General features: G+C 40.4%; 2 protein-coding genes across 4 annotated transcripts in view; one reads left to right on the top strand and one right to left on the bottom strand.

Moving 5' to 3' along the window:
• LOC137967652 (NLR family CARD domain-containing protein 3-like) overlaps positions 1–15,000 on the top strand; it is a 43,002-nt gene that overhangs the window by 14,753 nt on the left and 13,249 nt on the right. For all 3 annotated transcript variants that reach the window (XM_068814178.1, XM_068814180.1, XM_068814179.1), the window contains 3 exons: positions 4,364–4,429; positions 4,558–4,599; positions 6,497–6,538. In XM_068814178.1, coding sequence (XP_068670279.1) covers positions 4,364–4,429; positions 4,558–4,599; positions 6,497–6,538 — 150 coding nt within the window. The remainder of the gene's footprint in view (positions 1–4,363; positions 4,430–4,557; positions 4,600–6,496; positions 6,539–15,000) is intronic.
• Positions 9,932–10,678, bottom strand: LOC137967552 (uncharacterized). Its single transcript, XM_068814057.1, has one exon. The coding sequence runs from the start codon at positions 10,676–10,678 to the stop codon at positions 9,932–9,934; it is 747 nt and encodes a 248-aa protein (XP_068670158.1).

Here is a 15,000-nt window from a genome sequence, read left to right as displayed (position 1 = left end):
ATTAAAGAAGCACAACACCGCCAAGCTCATAGTGCCTGAGGTAGTGCAGAATTTTAAAATCGAACTTCGGAACAGAATCAGCTGCCTGGCAGATGATGAGGCCAATAACATTGCTGATCATGCTCAATATGTGGAAAATGACTGGAAGAAGATCAAGCAAACTTACCAAAAAACAGCTGAAAAGGTTCTGGGGTTTCAGTCAAGGTCAAACAAACCATGGATCAGTGCTGAAAGCTGGAAGATAATAGATGACAGGAGAGACTTGAAAAGGAAAATGGATTCCACCAGGTCAGAAAGGGTCATGGAGCAGCTCAGAAATGCATATTCAACAAAAAATAAAGAGGTGAAGAAACAACTCAAAAGAGGCAAGTCAGAATGACTGGGTAGAGAAGGTCGCCCAGAAAGCACAGAAAGCTGCAGAGAAGGGCCACCTTAAAACAGTTTATGACGCTACCAGGAATCTGTCAACCAAGAAGGGCAAGACCATAGATATGATAAAGAACAAAGAGGGAGTGCTGCTGACAAAACAAGACGGAATTCAAAAACGATGGAAGGAGTATTTCCTTGAAGTCTTGAATTGTCCAGCACCTGAAGATACAGGAGAGTTTGATGACAAGGGTGTGATCCCTGAATCTGAAGCAATTATTGATGTTGATATTGATGTTGATGTACCAACAAAGGCTGAAATCTATGCAACCTTTAAGGAGATGAATTAAGATTGCAACTGCTGGGGGAATTGATAGTTTGACCGTTGAGATTCTAAAGACAGACTTACTGTAGAAACATCCATGGATGTCTTATTTTACTTCTTGTGTAAGCTGTGGGAGCAAGAACAAATACCGGAGGACTGTTGTATGTCTGGATTTCTTTTCCTACATGCTTTGTGGACTTGGTTATGAAAAAGACCACCAAGCATGGGAACATAGGCATCAGACGGCAGTTCAGCAACTTCCTAGAAGATCTTGACTTTGCCAATGACCTACAGCAGCCCTGATCTCTAGCAGCAGAAGTCATATCCAGACTAAAGTCAGCAACCTGGGACGTTATGCAAAAATGACAGGCCTCCAGATAAACACAGCAAAGACCATGATGATGTGCTGGAACAGCACCGTAGACAGAAAGGACCAGGTCAATGGAGAAGGACTGGAAGCGGTTTTGTTTTCAAATCAAGTGCGCTCTAGATGGCACAATTTTTCTCTGATTGTGTGATATGTGTGTGTTTCTTCTGCTTAACCATCTCAATTTTTTTCATATACCTTATTAAAAGGGAATAATAATTTTTCTCGTGCAATTTGGAATAAATAAGCACTTGTAAATTCTTTCAAAGACTACAGATTGAAATTTTGGTCAACTTTGAAAAACTTTACAAGTGCTTATTTATTCCAAATTGCACTCGAAATCATGTGATTACCAATACTTTAATTTGTTTGGTTTTTTCATCTGTTATATTTGTTATTTAAAGTTGCAAAAATGTTTTGAGGCATCATATCACTGCTCCTCACAAAGGTGAGGAATTAATAGCTTAAAACAACTATTTTTATGGGCTTTCTTGTTTAATACTTGTCTTTGTAACAAGCAAATGGCATAATATCTTCCCAAAAATAAAATGTGTGGAGACTAGAATCTTGCGTGAGGTCTCCCCATCTGGGCTACATGTTGCAAGGCAAAGCTAAAAAAAAGGGCTTGTCACAGATATTTAATCAGGACTTACATGATTCCTGCAAACACTTATCTCTCCTGCATGTCCTCTTGTGTGTTCTGGCCATGCCTATGTGTTATGGCAGGACTTCGCCAGGCTTATCAGTACCTTTCAACTGGGTATCGGTAGGCAACCCCCACCCCCCCCCCCCTCAAATTATTCTTTTTTGGAAATCAACCAAGAGACAATTACTTTAAGATGCCTTCCTTGATCTGCCACTACTTTGCTGGCTGACATTCTCAACTGTTTTAGGCTACCTTTAAGGTGTGTTGTGTTTATGGATTTAAGGAGGCTCGAAATAGTTTCTCCTTTTTTCAAACAAATAAACATATTCTGTCCTTAGATACAGGTAGGGCAATCATATCAAGACGAAATTTAGCCAGGGTATTAAGTACCTACCGTAGATTTCTCGCATTATGTTTTCCTCCAAAATAATGTGACCATGGCAACGATATTAGGCATTTCTTTGAGCCTTAAAATCAACATACAGTATAATGTTAGAAATACTCTCTAAAATTTTTAAAATTCAACAAAATCATTAGGTCAGTTTTTCAGAAAAATAAGTTTTTTTTAATTGTGTCTCTAATTATTTTTTTCACCTACAGAATTTTTTTTAAATTTGAAAGACAAACGGTTTAAATTAATCTAAGCTAACATGCAAAAAATGAAAAAAATTCACCTTCCAGAAGCAGAGATATAAACGAGTAAAGTTGCAAAATCATGAAAAATTAGGGGGTTACAAGATCAGCATTTACGCATGTGTCACCCGCTCATTCGAGTCCGCGCGCAATTGGAGCTACAGGTCAATACAAACGGATTTAAGTAACCATTAAACTGTTTAAGTAGAATTTTCGTAGTTTTCGTGAATAGGAGATGTCTATTTATATGCCATGTATATAGGAATTGGAGAAAGGTAAGGGAAATTAGCGGTATTTGTTTATTTCTGGTGACCCATTTAAATCATGGGCTGAAGCAAGCAGCTTAGGAATTGCGTGTGTTGCTTACGCGCACGCGCTCAGCTGAAAACCCTTTCGAGCCTCCTCAAGGTGACTTAAGGTCCCAGAGTAAGCCTACGGGCTGTAGACAGACTGAGTCATGCATTGATGTTTGCACAGGCTGTACCGGTTGGTTTGCTGACCATATCAGTTCGTTCTTATTGGAAATATGAGACCTGATTGAAAAACGATTGGATTATAAAATGTTCTCTAAATTGATTTGTCTCACTAACTGGCAGACTGAGTTTTACAGTGCTTACAATAAACCTATTATTATTATTATTATTATTATTATTATTATTATTATTTTGGCATTTTACTGGCATGCATATGTACGGATGTACGGACAACAAGTCACAACATCCCTTGTGTCTACAGTCCTCAGGATGTACTCTTACTTAATTAAGTCCAGTGACACAAAATTTCAAAAGAAAAAAGTCAAACTCAGGAACAGTCTAAAGACAGTCTGTTATCACAACTATAATTGCTGGCGAGTCTTAGCGAGGCAGTAGCCTCGCTAAGGCTCGCCAGCACCGGGGCTGCCATGCGGGAGGTCGTGAGTTCGACTCCGGCCGGACCAACACTCAGGGTCTTAAAATAACTGAGGCGAAAGTGCTGCCTTTGTAAATACATCTGCAAATGGTTAGACTTTCCAGTCTTCTCGGATAAGAACAATAAACCGTAGGCCCCGTCTCCTAAATATCTTCCATGTTCATTTGTTCCCTGTGGGACTTTAAAGAACCCACACACTATTTGAGAAGAGTAGGGGATGAAGTTCCCGGTGTTGTGGCTGTCCTCTGTGAGTATAATTATGGGTGGGTGGGTATAGCAGGTCCACATCAGCTGAATAGCTGCCAAAACTTCAACCTACTCAAACAAATAAATAACAAACAAACAAAATTTGTGGAATGTAAGATCGGAAGCATGCGCAGTCGATTGTGGAGTTATCATGTCTGTAATCCGGGGTATTGACACCCATGATGACGTCACATGCACGTGGAAGGGAATCTTACAACCTCACAGTCTTCGAGTCGAGTACTTTTCCAATGGGACGTCATTGATCATCATTCAATCGTACGGTACATGTTCAGTATTTGAACCTCTTACATTTGACCACGGAGTCAAATTTTTCTTCAACGTCTTCAACCGTTGAGCGAAGAGAAAATCAGTTCTCGAGCTAGACCCCTTTGTTTATAAAGTAGTAACGCCTACCACACAGGCTAAAGATATGCACACCTTTCTTCGCTCTTTTAACACTTTCACGGACATTTCCGGTACCCTCTTGCAGCTGTTTAAAAAAAAATACCAGTCACTGCTCCCAGTTTCCACACCAGCACACACTTTCACACTGAAACTCCTAGTTTTATCTTAAGACATATGAGCATGTACATAATAAAGTAGAGTCTTGTGTCGAAATCTTGCCATAATTTAATCTGTACAGTGAAAGAAGTCAACTCTCTTTCTTTTAACTTTTCTCATGTCTAGTCCAGTTCACCCATCTTAATTGTTAAGAGACCGTAGTGTTCTCAAGGAAGAGATTACATAGTTATACTGTAAAGTACCTTTTCTGTCAGCCTTTTTCAGTGTTTGTATTAGTGTGCCCTTTATTAAAATGTGCTCTTTTATTCAGTTGATTGATTAATTAATCCATGAATTTGTTTTAATTAAGGCATCCTGACAAAGAGTCTCAAAACAGACGAAGGCAGCAGCAAAGATACACTAAAAGAAACACATGGTAAGTTGATGCATTTTATTGACAAATTGAATGGTAGGGGATGTAGCAAGAACCGTTTTCTTTTTTTCCTGCAAAGCTACAGTGTATTGTCAAAGTTTGCTGAATGACTCTCTCTTTTATTCCTAAAGAAATGTCCAAGCATTTGAAGGACAAGTTCAATGAAATGGAAGGTAGGCGGACACATGTAAATGGCTGGTACAGCTGTATTTCATGAGTTAAGTAATTAAGTGTTTGTAACTTTTCAACTTCTGGCACAGTTTCCAGCGATATCTCCACTTTAGTTTTATACCCCTTTTGCGCTTGTTTCTTACACTGTACGTTAGCAAATCGTTTCCTCTTTTTCTGTGCACTACTGACACATAGGATTAGGTGACACATTTGCATTGTCAATCCTATTATTGACCTGGCCCCAGTTGTTCAAACGATGAATAGCGCTATCCACCGGATAAATCACTATCCATTGGATAAGTTTTATTATAACATAGCGTTCGTGCTAGTCCAATCCAAATCCTATTAAGCGACTATGGTGTATTTCTCTTTATTAAAAACTGGATCATTGGATAATGCAATTCGAGAGTTTTGATTGGTTAAGCCATCATGGGTTATGAGCCATTATAGCATGATCTACAAACACGGCAAGCATATCCGTGATTTTTTGGGCCTTTTTTATTTTTATTGTATTCTAGTTTTCTATATTTTGGGGTGTTTTTAATAATTAACAATTATTCCACTCGCGCTTGTTGGATATGAGATGATTATAGCCAACTCGGCGCTATGCGCCTCCTTGGCTATGTATCATCTCATATTCAACGCGCGCTCATGGAATAATAATTTTTGTTAAACATACGCACAGCCGTGCGTATATAACATGACGTGTGCAGCTTCATTTTGGATCCAAAGTTTTCTTTGAGTTTTGCGAGTTCCCTTGTAGTTGGCAGTGAAAGAAGTGAAAAGAAGAACACAGAGAGGACCAGCCAAAAATTTCTCCCGGCATTGACTTTTTACCAAGCAGGGAAGCCAATTAGAACTGGGGGCAACGAAACCGAAGCACATCAGGCACGTTCAACACAAAAAATGCACAAAATTGTGTTTGTTGCTGATGGCAAAATATTTCATTCTCGATCGACACTTCTTGGAAACTTGCTTCTGCTCAGTTTCTGTATCAATATTTATTTACTTTTTCATCATTATTTGTTTTGTATAAAGCAGGCTAACAAAATCTGTACCTTGCTTTGTTCGCATTTTTGAGCGTTAAAATGGAATTCGGTCCTATGTTTCTGACACAGCAAGCTGTATAGTTTGATGTCACCCATCCAGATACTAACCCCGCTGGACAGCACTTAACTTCAGTGAACTTTTGTTTACTTTTTACCAGTGAATGTTAAGTATCATGAATTCTGGATTCTGAATTCCCGAGTCCAGATTGCCGATTCTAGATTTCAGATTTATTTTTCTGGTTTATGGGGTTTGGTGTTGCCCGTGTATCGTAGAATTCACCAATCCCTTTATTTTTAGCCACAGTGCACTGGTAGCTCAGTTGCTTGAGCATCGGTTTGTCATGCGGGAGGTCGCGGATTCAAACCCTGGCCAGATCAACACTCAGGGTGTTAAAGTAACTGAGGAGAAAGTGCTGCCTTTGTAATTTCATCTGCAAATGGTTAGACTTTCAAGTCTTCTCGGATAAGGACTATAAACCGTAGGCCCCATCTCACAAATATCTTCTATGTTGATAAGTTTCTTGTGGGACGTTAAAGAACCCACACACTATTCGAAAAAAGTAGGGAATGGAGGCCCCACTGTTATGGCTGTCCTGTTCTCTCCAGCAGAAGTGGCCGGCTTGGCAGTGACGTCTCTAAAGAGGCTTTCGGTGTATGAGGCCACCTAAGCATAAACAGCCATAAGTGAAAAAGGGACTTTGCCTAGTGCTGGAACATGTAGACATGTAGATGAAATTCTACAAAGGTGACTTGTATACTTTCCATTTGTTTCATTTGTTAAGAAGAGCCTTGTCTCATTGAATTATTGTTCCATCGATGCCCATTGAATCATTCTTATTTTTCTTCAAAGGAAATCAAGAGAGAGCGAATGAACAGCTTGGAAAGATCGAAGGTATTTGCTGTTTAAAGAATTATATAGCCTAATTTCTGAGATGAAGGTGTTATATAATGTTATTATGAATAATTGAATTGCAATATCATTTGTTGTGCCAATTTGACCTTGCAGCAGGAGCCTTTACAGTGGTAAACAAGTCTGCCTAAAAATTTTGTCTGCTTCTTTTACAATTTTTGTCATGAGAATAAAAGACAGGGTAAATGCGGTCTGATCGATTCTTACCTTTGTTTGCGTTCCTTCCGTATGCAGGTACATTACATGTACATTGTCATTAATTCATCTTATCCGTGACCTCTGTTCTCCAAGAGGTGTTGCCCTACTCTTCTAGTGAATGATGAATAGCGTCTTATCGTTCTTGTTGATCCTTCCTTTTCACTTCTCTGTAATGCTATGGCGCAAAACCAAAAAAAACAAAAGTTGATTTTTGCTTTTCTAGACCTTGCACTCTTAAAACATTTGATGGTACAGTGATGCATTACATCCATGGAACCAAAAAAGTAACCAAGGAAAAGGAAACAATATACAATACAAATCATTTGTCATTCGCCCCACACCGAGTGCATACAGAATTGGTGGACGTATCCGCAAACTTAACCGCAATATGACAGCTATGTAATGTTAGCGGCGCCAGAACAAGACTTGATGACAACTATAATGTGATGCATTTGTTGGTTCGTATGTGTGATGTTTTGAATGGATTTCAAAACAGGATGCAAATGATTAACAACGATTTAATAAACAGTTGTAAGAAGACGTGTTACAGCATAGGTGGACGCCATGATCGTTCTGTTCGATATATCCCATAGTTCCTAGCGAACATCCGGTATCAGTAACTTCCGGTTTATATGAACATTACATCTCTTTCCCCCTAGTGGGTAACTCTCTAGAGTAATATGGAAAGAAATAAAATAAACTTCAACTAATCAGTTTCCATGAAACTATGACTACTGACTGAAATCAAAGTCCAACAGAAACAAATGCTTTTGTACAGGCGACAGCATTGTTAACTTAACACACTATACTGTCATAGTTCAGAGCTCACAGTTGACTAAGAATCTAGGCCTACAAATCAAGAATCTGACGGGGAACTCGTTTCCTGGAAGATCTACGCAATGGTGGTTGACCAACCGATGGGACGCACTAGCTTTGCTCTCTGGGATAGGGCTAAATGTACTTGTAGGATTAGCTTGCATGCCAGGGGAACTCACAGGTTTTGATGCAGACGGGTCAGAAGCATGCGCACGTGTGCGTGCAGCAGGCAGCTCTTGTTGGTGTTTGATGTCAGCCAGAGAGCTGAGACCACTTTCACGGGACGGATCATCATCATGGTTGATGACTGACTGGTCCAGAGTTTTAAAGAAAGAGGACTTTCTGGTAACCGTGCGATTCACGTTCTGAGTATTAATCATGCTGCCTTTCTTATCCACTACAGTCAAAGGGGTAGGGTTGTAGACAGTTGCACCTTTAGACGCAGTAAATGGTCTCTTCACTAGTACGGTTTCACCGGGTGAGATAATGCTGGGTTTCACATAGACCTTGCTTCAGCATGAGCCTTGAAATTGCATTTCTGCGAGAAATCGCGCTTGCGGACGATCTCCGACACAGGGTCAACGAAGTTGGTCTGTGGTAGCTTGTTACGCACAGGACGTTTCAGTAACAATACTGCTGGGGCCACACCAGTGGTTTGATGAGGAGAGGTCTCAGAATCGCTTGCAGTTTCTTTCTCCAGTTTCTTCCTTCTACTTTAGCCGCTTTAAGACACTTCTTCAGTGTTTTCACGAATCTCTCCACCTCACCGTTGGCCCTAGGCCATAATGGGGTTAAAACCGAGCGCATGAGCAAACTTGGCAAACTCTTCTCCGCTGAAATGTGGACGATTGTCTGATCTAACAATCTTGGGAGTTCCGAATGTAGCAAATAGCTGACCTAACTTAGGTATGACAGCACTAGCGGACGTTGACGACACTGGTTCTACGAACGGGGACCTTGAATAATCATCAACCAGTAGAAGTAGGGTTTCACCCTCAACATGCGCAAAGTCAATGCTTTCTTCATCAAAAGGGCTGTCAGGAAGAGTTGATACTTGAACAGGCTCTCTAACGTACACTGGGGTTACAACTTGGCACGGTAAACAGGCCTTGACCTTTGTTTCAACCATCTTGTCCATGCATGGGAACCACAGCTTTTCTCGCAGGAGGGCCTTAGTTTAACTATGCCCAAGTGACCTTCATGGGCGATGTCAACAATTCGTTCTTGTAGTGCAGCAGGAACTACTAAACGATCCGATTTTAACAGGACAGTGTCAGTGCAGGTTAACTGCTCTTTGACTTGCTCATAGCGGGATAGCTCAGATAATGATACACCAGGTGGCGCCTTATGCCAGCAACCAGATTTCATTGCAGATATAACCGCTTGTAGCACTGGATCCGTTGCGGTTGCAGATTCTACCTCAGACAGTATTACAGCTTTTGGTACTGCATATCTTGTGATAAAAGAGATGTGGTCTTCAGACTCGATTTCATAATTGTGAGATTCCAAGTCTCCTACTGGGTGTCTCGAAGCATAATCTGCTGGGTTTGAGGCACCAGGGCGATATTCCACTGTGAATCGGTACTGCTGTAGCTCCATGAGCCAACGTTCTATCCTGGCGGACGGTTTAGAGGTGGGGTTGTTAAACAAGGAAACCAGAGGTTGATGGTCTGTGGTCCCCTCCCGTCCTGGAGTTGACGGAACACTTGTCCCAGATGTCGGTCATGAGTGTCTTGGTCTGCGCCCCCAACATAGATGTAATCACTGATGTTCTTGACGCAGGGTATGCCACGGATTGCATCAGCCACCTTCTTTTGGAAGATTTCTGCTGCGCACGAGAGACCAAAATTGAGACGTTTGTATTGGAACAGTCTAACGTGTGTAGAAAACGTGCTCAGTGCTCTCGAGTCGGGATGCAATGGGATCTGGTGGTACCCTTGATTTAAGTCGATCTTATTAAACACTTTACAACCGTTTAAGTCCGACACTACGTCATCGATGGTGGGTATGATGTGTCGCTCCCTGATGATAGCTTTGTTTCATGAACGCATGTCCACACAAATTCTAATCTCGTTCGGTTTATTCGGCTTGGGCACAACAACAATTGGCGACACCCAAGGGGTGGGGCCCTCTACGCGTTCAATGATGTCATCATTTTCGAGCTGTTTGAGTTTTTCCTCCACCTGTTTTTTTACATGGAGAGGGACTCGGCGATGTGGCTGAGCCACGGGTTTGACAGATTCATCTATATGTATGCGTGCTGGTTCACCTTTGTACTTGTCCATTCCACTGGTTGGATTAGGAAATTCCTTGAGACAATCTGGGGCATCAGGTGGCAGGCCAACAGGAGGTTCGACTGTACTACGTACTAACAGCTTTAATAAGATCTAATGCTTGTGAGGTTGTCCAGCTAAGTATGGAGCTTGATGAACCCTTTGCGACATAGAATGTTTCCACGGATGAACAGCTACCACTGGTGACAGTAGCTCGGAACTTTCCACACAGGGTTAGTGGCTTATCAGACATGTATGGATACACTTTGGCACTTGTTTCAACCAGTTGTGGCTTTGATTTAAGGCCATCAAAGTCTCTCTTGCTTAAGATACTCACGGTTGCTCCTGAATCTGCCATAATGCGGATTGGTGTGTTCATGATGGTGACCTGAAAGATAGGCTTGCCAGCTTCGTGTCCCTGTGCACCAATGTTAAAAGTATACTCTTCACTGAAGTTGTCACTATCAACACCGGCTAGAGATGACATTTCACTACTCGGAGACTCTTCAACATCTGCAGACCTGACATGGTATTTACCTCTTGACGTTTTCTTTGGGTGCAAAGATTTGGATCGATTGTTGGGTTTGCCACGACAAACTTTGGAGAAATGGTTCATTTTGCCACAGTTCAAACACTTTTTACCTTGAACAGGGCAAGTTCCTTGATGTGGGTAATTTCCACCACATAAACCACACCTATTGTTACGCAATCCAGACTTTGGTAAACCACGAGAATTCTCTTTCTGCTGAACGTCGGTTGCTTTATTTCTACCATAGCCAAGTGCATTGGATTGCTGTTTCTCCATCTCACTGGTCTGTTCGTCGGCGGTTTCCATGGCGCGAGCTACTTTCAACAAGTTCTCAAGATTGAGGCTCTGTTCGATTGCTTTACGTCTCAGGCGAAGCGATGAGGTTTCTTGAATAATCTGCCGCTTCATTTCCAGTTCACGATCGGCGAATTGACACTTGCGTGCTAACAGCTGGAGATGTGTGTAAAACTCGAGAATGTTTTGCCAGACTTTTGGGTTTTCTGACGAAAGGCATAGACGTGATAATCCACACACTTTTGAGGCTCGAAATGGTCAGCAAGAGCCTTTACGGCAGTCTTGTATTCGTCACTTTCTTCCGGCGGTTCTGGAACGGTAAGGGTCTCAAACACATCATAGGTTTCTTCTCCCGACGTAATGCATCAACATGGCTTTCTTTTGAGATGCTCGGGTAATGTTCATTGCTGTAAACATGTTGTCCAAACGCTTGACATACTTCTCAAAGCGAACGGGTACTGTATCTCTTGGTTGAAGATCAAACTCAGGAAAGGTCGGTAGGTTAACTGCCATTGCAGAGGTTGCTGAAGGCTACGAAGGGAAAGTGGTTGATGAAGAATCTGCAGGCATTGAAAACAAGGCTGATCGGTATGATTTTCCGGTTGATTTAACACTTCAAACGTAAAGATTTTCGTTTTCGATTACTTGCATCCCATCCTCGTCGCCATTTGTGATGTTTTGAATGGATTTCAAAACAGGATGCAAATGATTAACAACGATTTAATAAACAGTTGCAAGAAAACGTGTTACAGCATAGGTGGACGCCATGATCGTTCTGTTCGATATATCCCATAGTTCCTAGCGAACATCCGGTATCAATAACTTCCGGTTTATATGAATATAATAATAATAATAATTTATTTACTTATAACGCGCAAGTATCAATTTACATTTTCACCTGCGCGGAACTAAATCCATTAAAAACCTAATTACAATTTTATAATATAACTAGTAACTAATGATAACTAATAACTAATTACTCATAACAATTAAAATTATATGAATAGCATAAAAATAAAAAACTGGCCTTAATATCTAAAGAAGAATTGTATACGTCGTGTAAGCAATTAAAATATTTAAGGAAATGCTTCTCTAAAAAGATACGTCTTGAGTGCTTTCTTAAAAGATGGTAAAAATAATGAACTTCTAATATTAAATGGTAGGTTATTCCATAGTTTTGGAGCGGCGACTTGAAATGCGCGGTCTCCAAGAGTAGTATATGTTTTCAATTTTTCTATTTCTAATAGTAAATTGTCACTATTTGACCTAAGGTTGTATTTTCCAGGCTTCTTAAATTTAATTAACTCTTTGATATAATTAGGGGCATGCCCATGAACAGCCTTATACGTAATTAAAAGAATCTTAAATAATATGCGTTCACGAATAGGCAGCCAATGAAGTTTAAACAGTAAAGGTGTTATGTGACAATATTTACCGGCATTATATACAAGCCTAGCTGCGGCATTCTGTACTCTTTGAATTTTTTGGATTTGATAATCAGGTAAACCTAGATATAGACTATTGCAGTAGTCAATTCTACTGTAAATTAATGTATGGATAAGAACTTCCACCGATTCTTGTGATAAATATTTTCGTATTCTACGAAGATTATACAAATGATAAAATGCAATACTACAAGTCTTATTGATATGTGTGTTCATTGTTAAGGATGGGTCTAGCCACACCCCCAAGTTCTTGACTTCTTTGCTAGGCTTTATCAAGTCGTTACCGACACATAATGTGGACATATTTATTTTCTGAAGTTGTTGCTTCGTGCCAATTAGTCGCAGCTCCGTCTTGTCAGTGTTAAGTTGTAGTTTGGACTCCTTCATCCATTTCTGTATATCTTTAATGCATCCTTCCATAGCCGCTATGGCCTCAACCTCTCCACAATTGTCCTTGGGACTAAAAGATACATAAAGTTGAGTATCATCAGCATAGCACATAACAGATGGTAGGTGGGGTTTAATGATATCAGATAACTCTCCAGTGTAAATTGTAAATAGCAGAGGACCAAGACAGCTCCCTTGTGCCAAACCGAACTGTAAGTCGAAAGAACGTGATTCAGCTCCATTAACGACGACTCGTTGAGATCTATTCTCTAGGTAGGATTCAAACCATCGTAAAGGTACATTTGTGATTCCACATCTAATTTTAAGGCGATCAATCAACATTTTATGGTCTATAGTGTCGAATGCAGCACTCAAGTCTAATAGTACTAATAGAGTCACATGTTGTTTATTCATATTCATGAGGAGGTCATTTTTTACTTTCAGTAGAAGAGTTTCTGTGCTGAAGTTTTTTCTGTAGGCTGATTGTTGGTCTGGGTAGATGTTATGTTCGAGGAGATGATTTTGTATTTGATGACAAACAGCTGTCTCAGTTAGTTTTGACATTTTTGACAGGTTACTAACTGGTCTAAAGTTCTGAGGAACGTGCATATTAGCCCCGGGCTTTTCCAGTAATGGCGTAATTAGTGCTTCTTTCCATACTCGAGGAACAACCCCCGTCCTCAGAGACATGTTGATTAGAGACGTGATGACGGGTAATAACACATCACACTGAGGGAGTAGCTTAGATGGAATTGGATCTAAGGAGCAAGATTTTGAAGATGAACGTTGTATGAGGGATTTAACATCGTCCTCTGTAAGTTCTTTGAACTCTTCCATGGTCTCAGGTGGGAGTGTAGACACTTCAGTAATAGAGCTTGAACTGACGGATGTTTCTTCAGTGTCCAGTCGAGCACGAATATCGACTATCTTTTGAACAAAGAAGGATCCTAAGTCATCAACAAAACTTTGTGCATCAATAGATGCTGGCAATTTATCAGATGTTTCTTTCTTCAAGAGACTACGCGTAGCACGAAATAGTTTACCCTGATCGTGACTATTTTCAGCAATAAAGTCTGCATAGAAGTCTTCTCGTGCTTTATCCATCAATGCTGTTGTTAAGTTCCTTTTCTTTTTGAATTCAGCAAAGTCAATTTCAGACTTGGATCTTCTCCATTTTTTCTCTGCTCTTCTACTTTCACGTTTTGAAGCTCTTATTTCTTCGGTAATCCATGGGACGCGTGGTCTATTAATAGTTGTGCGTGTTACAAGCGGTGCATGATCATCGAGGATCTTTTTTAATGTGTTGTTGTAGCACATCGCTAAATCTTCAGGATTATCAGGTGGATCCAGACATAAATCGGAATCGGCTATGGCTAATTGAAACGCCTTCATATCGATGGATTTCAACTTCCTATACGATACTGTCTTCACTGTTATATCTGGTCTGTTAGAATTGATGGTAAAGTGAACAGCACCATGATCAGACAGAAAGCGATCAATACGTGGCACACCATAAATGGTAGTGTCCGATTTGCGTGAAATAATTAAATCTAGGGTGTGTCCTTGTACATGTGTAGCATACTCTACATTCTGCACAAGTCCAAAAGATTCCAACAGGTCAGAAAATTTCGTTGCATCGTTGTCATCTACAGCGTCGACGCGGATGTTAAAATCGCCTAGTAGTAGTAATTCTTCTCTGCAAAGCACTTTCATTTCAATGAACATTACAGTATGCAAACTGAATACTCACTTCACGATCCGTCAAAGTCGCAGTCCTTCTTTAGCTTTCTTTGCATGACGTCATGACTCTTGCATATCATTAGGTAGCTGTAGCAACGACAACTGCGACGGCAACGAGAACGTCGCAAATAAGCATTTTTAATGTGAAAAAAATAAATTTGAATAAACAATAGCTTTGCACGCCCTGCACGTGCATTTTTCATTTTTGTCCATTTGTTTGCCGTCATCAGCAAAACAACAACGTAAAAGAGCCAAATTTGAGGTTTTATGGACGACGTCGGCACTTGGAGATAAATTTTCAATTTTTCCCCTAAATCACAGTTAATCGAGGGACTAGTTATGAAACTTTAAAACCTTCAAAAGCGAGAACAATTTTGTCACAATCGATGTTGAATTGACAGTGACAGTGCACAATTGTTTGTTAACGCTTCACACGGGATCGCAAATCATAGGTGCGCATAATTTAATCGAAAAGTTTGATTGGTTATCTTCTTGAGGGAAGGTGTGTTTTGTGCACCGTCAAGGCCAAAAATACAGACAAAAACATGAAACAAAAAGATTTGTCGAGTTTCAAAACCATCTCTGTGCATTATCTATGCCTAAATTAAGCGTGATTCATATTGGTTTCATTCTTGAGGGACGGCCACACCATTGTCATGTTAAAAACCTTTGAATAGTAACGAAGTGATTACAATAACGCGAATTTATGTTTTGAGATGACGTTCTCCTTGCCGTTCCCGTCGTCGTTGCTAAAGCTCCCTA

The sequence above is a fragment of the Montipora foliosa genome, chromosome 8 (genome assembly GCF_036669935.1).
Source record: "Montipora foliosa isolate CH-2021 chromosome 8, ASM3666993v2, whole genome shotgun sequence".
NCBI lineage: Eukaryota > Metazoa > Cnidaria > Anthozoa > Scleractinia > Acroporidae > Montipora > Montipora foliosa.
This window is presented reverse-complemented; position numbering and strand designations above follow the sequence as displayed.

What these genes read in the sequence shown, in the direction of transcription:
- LOC137967552 (XM_068814057.1), bottom strand. Translation starts at nt 10,678, where the DNA reads ATGGAAACCGCCGACGAACAGACCAGTGAGATGGAGAAACAGCAATCC.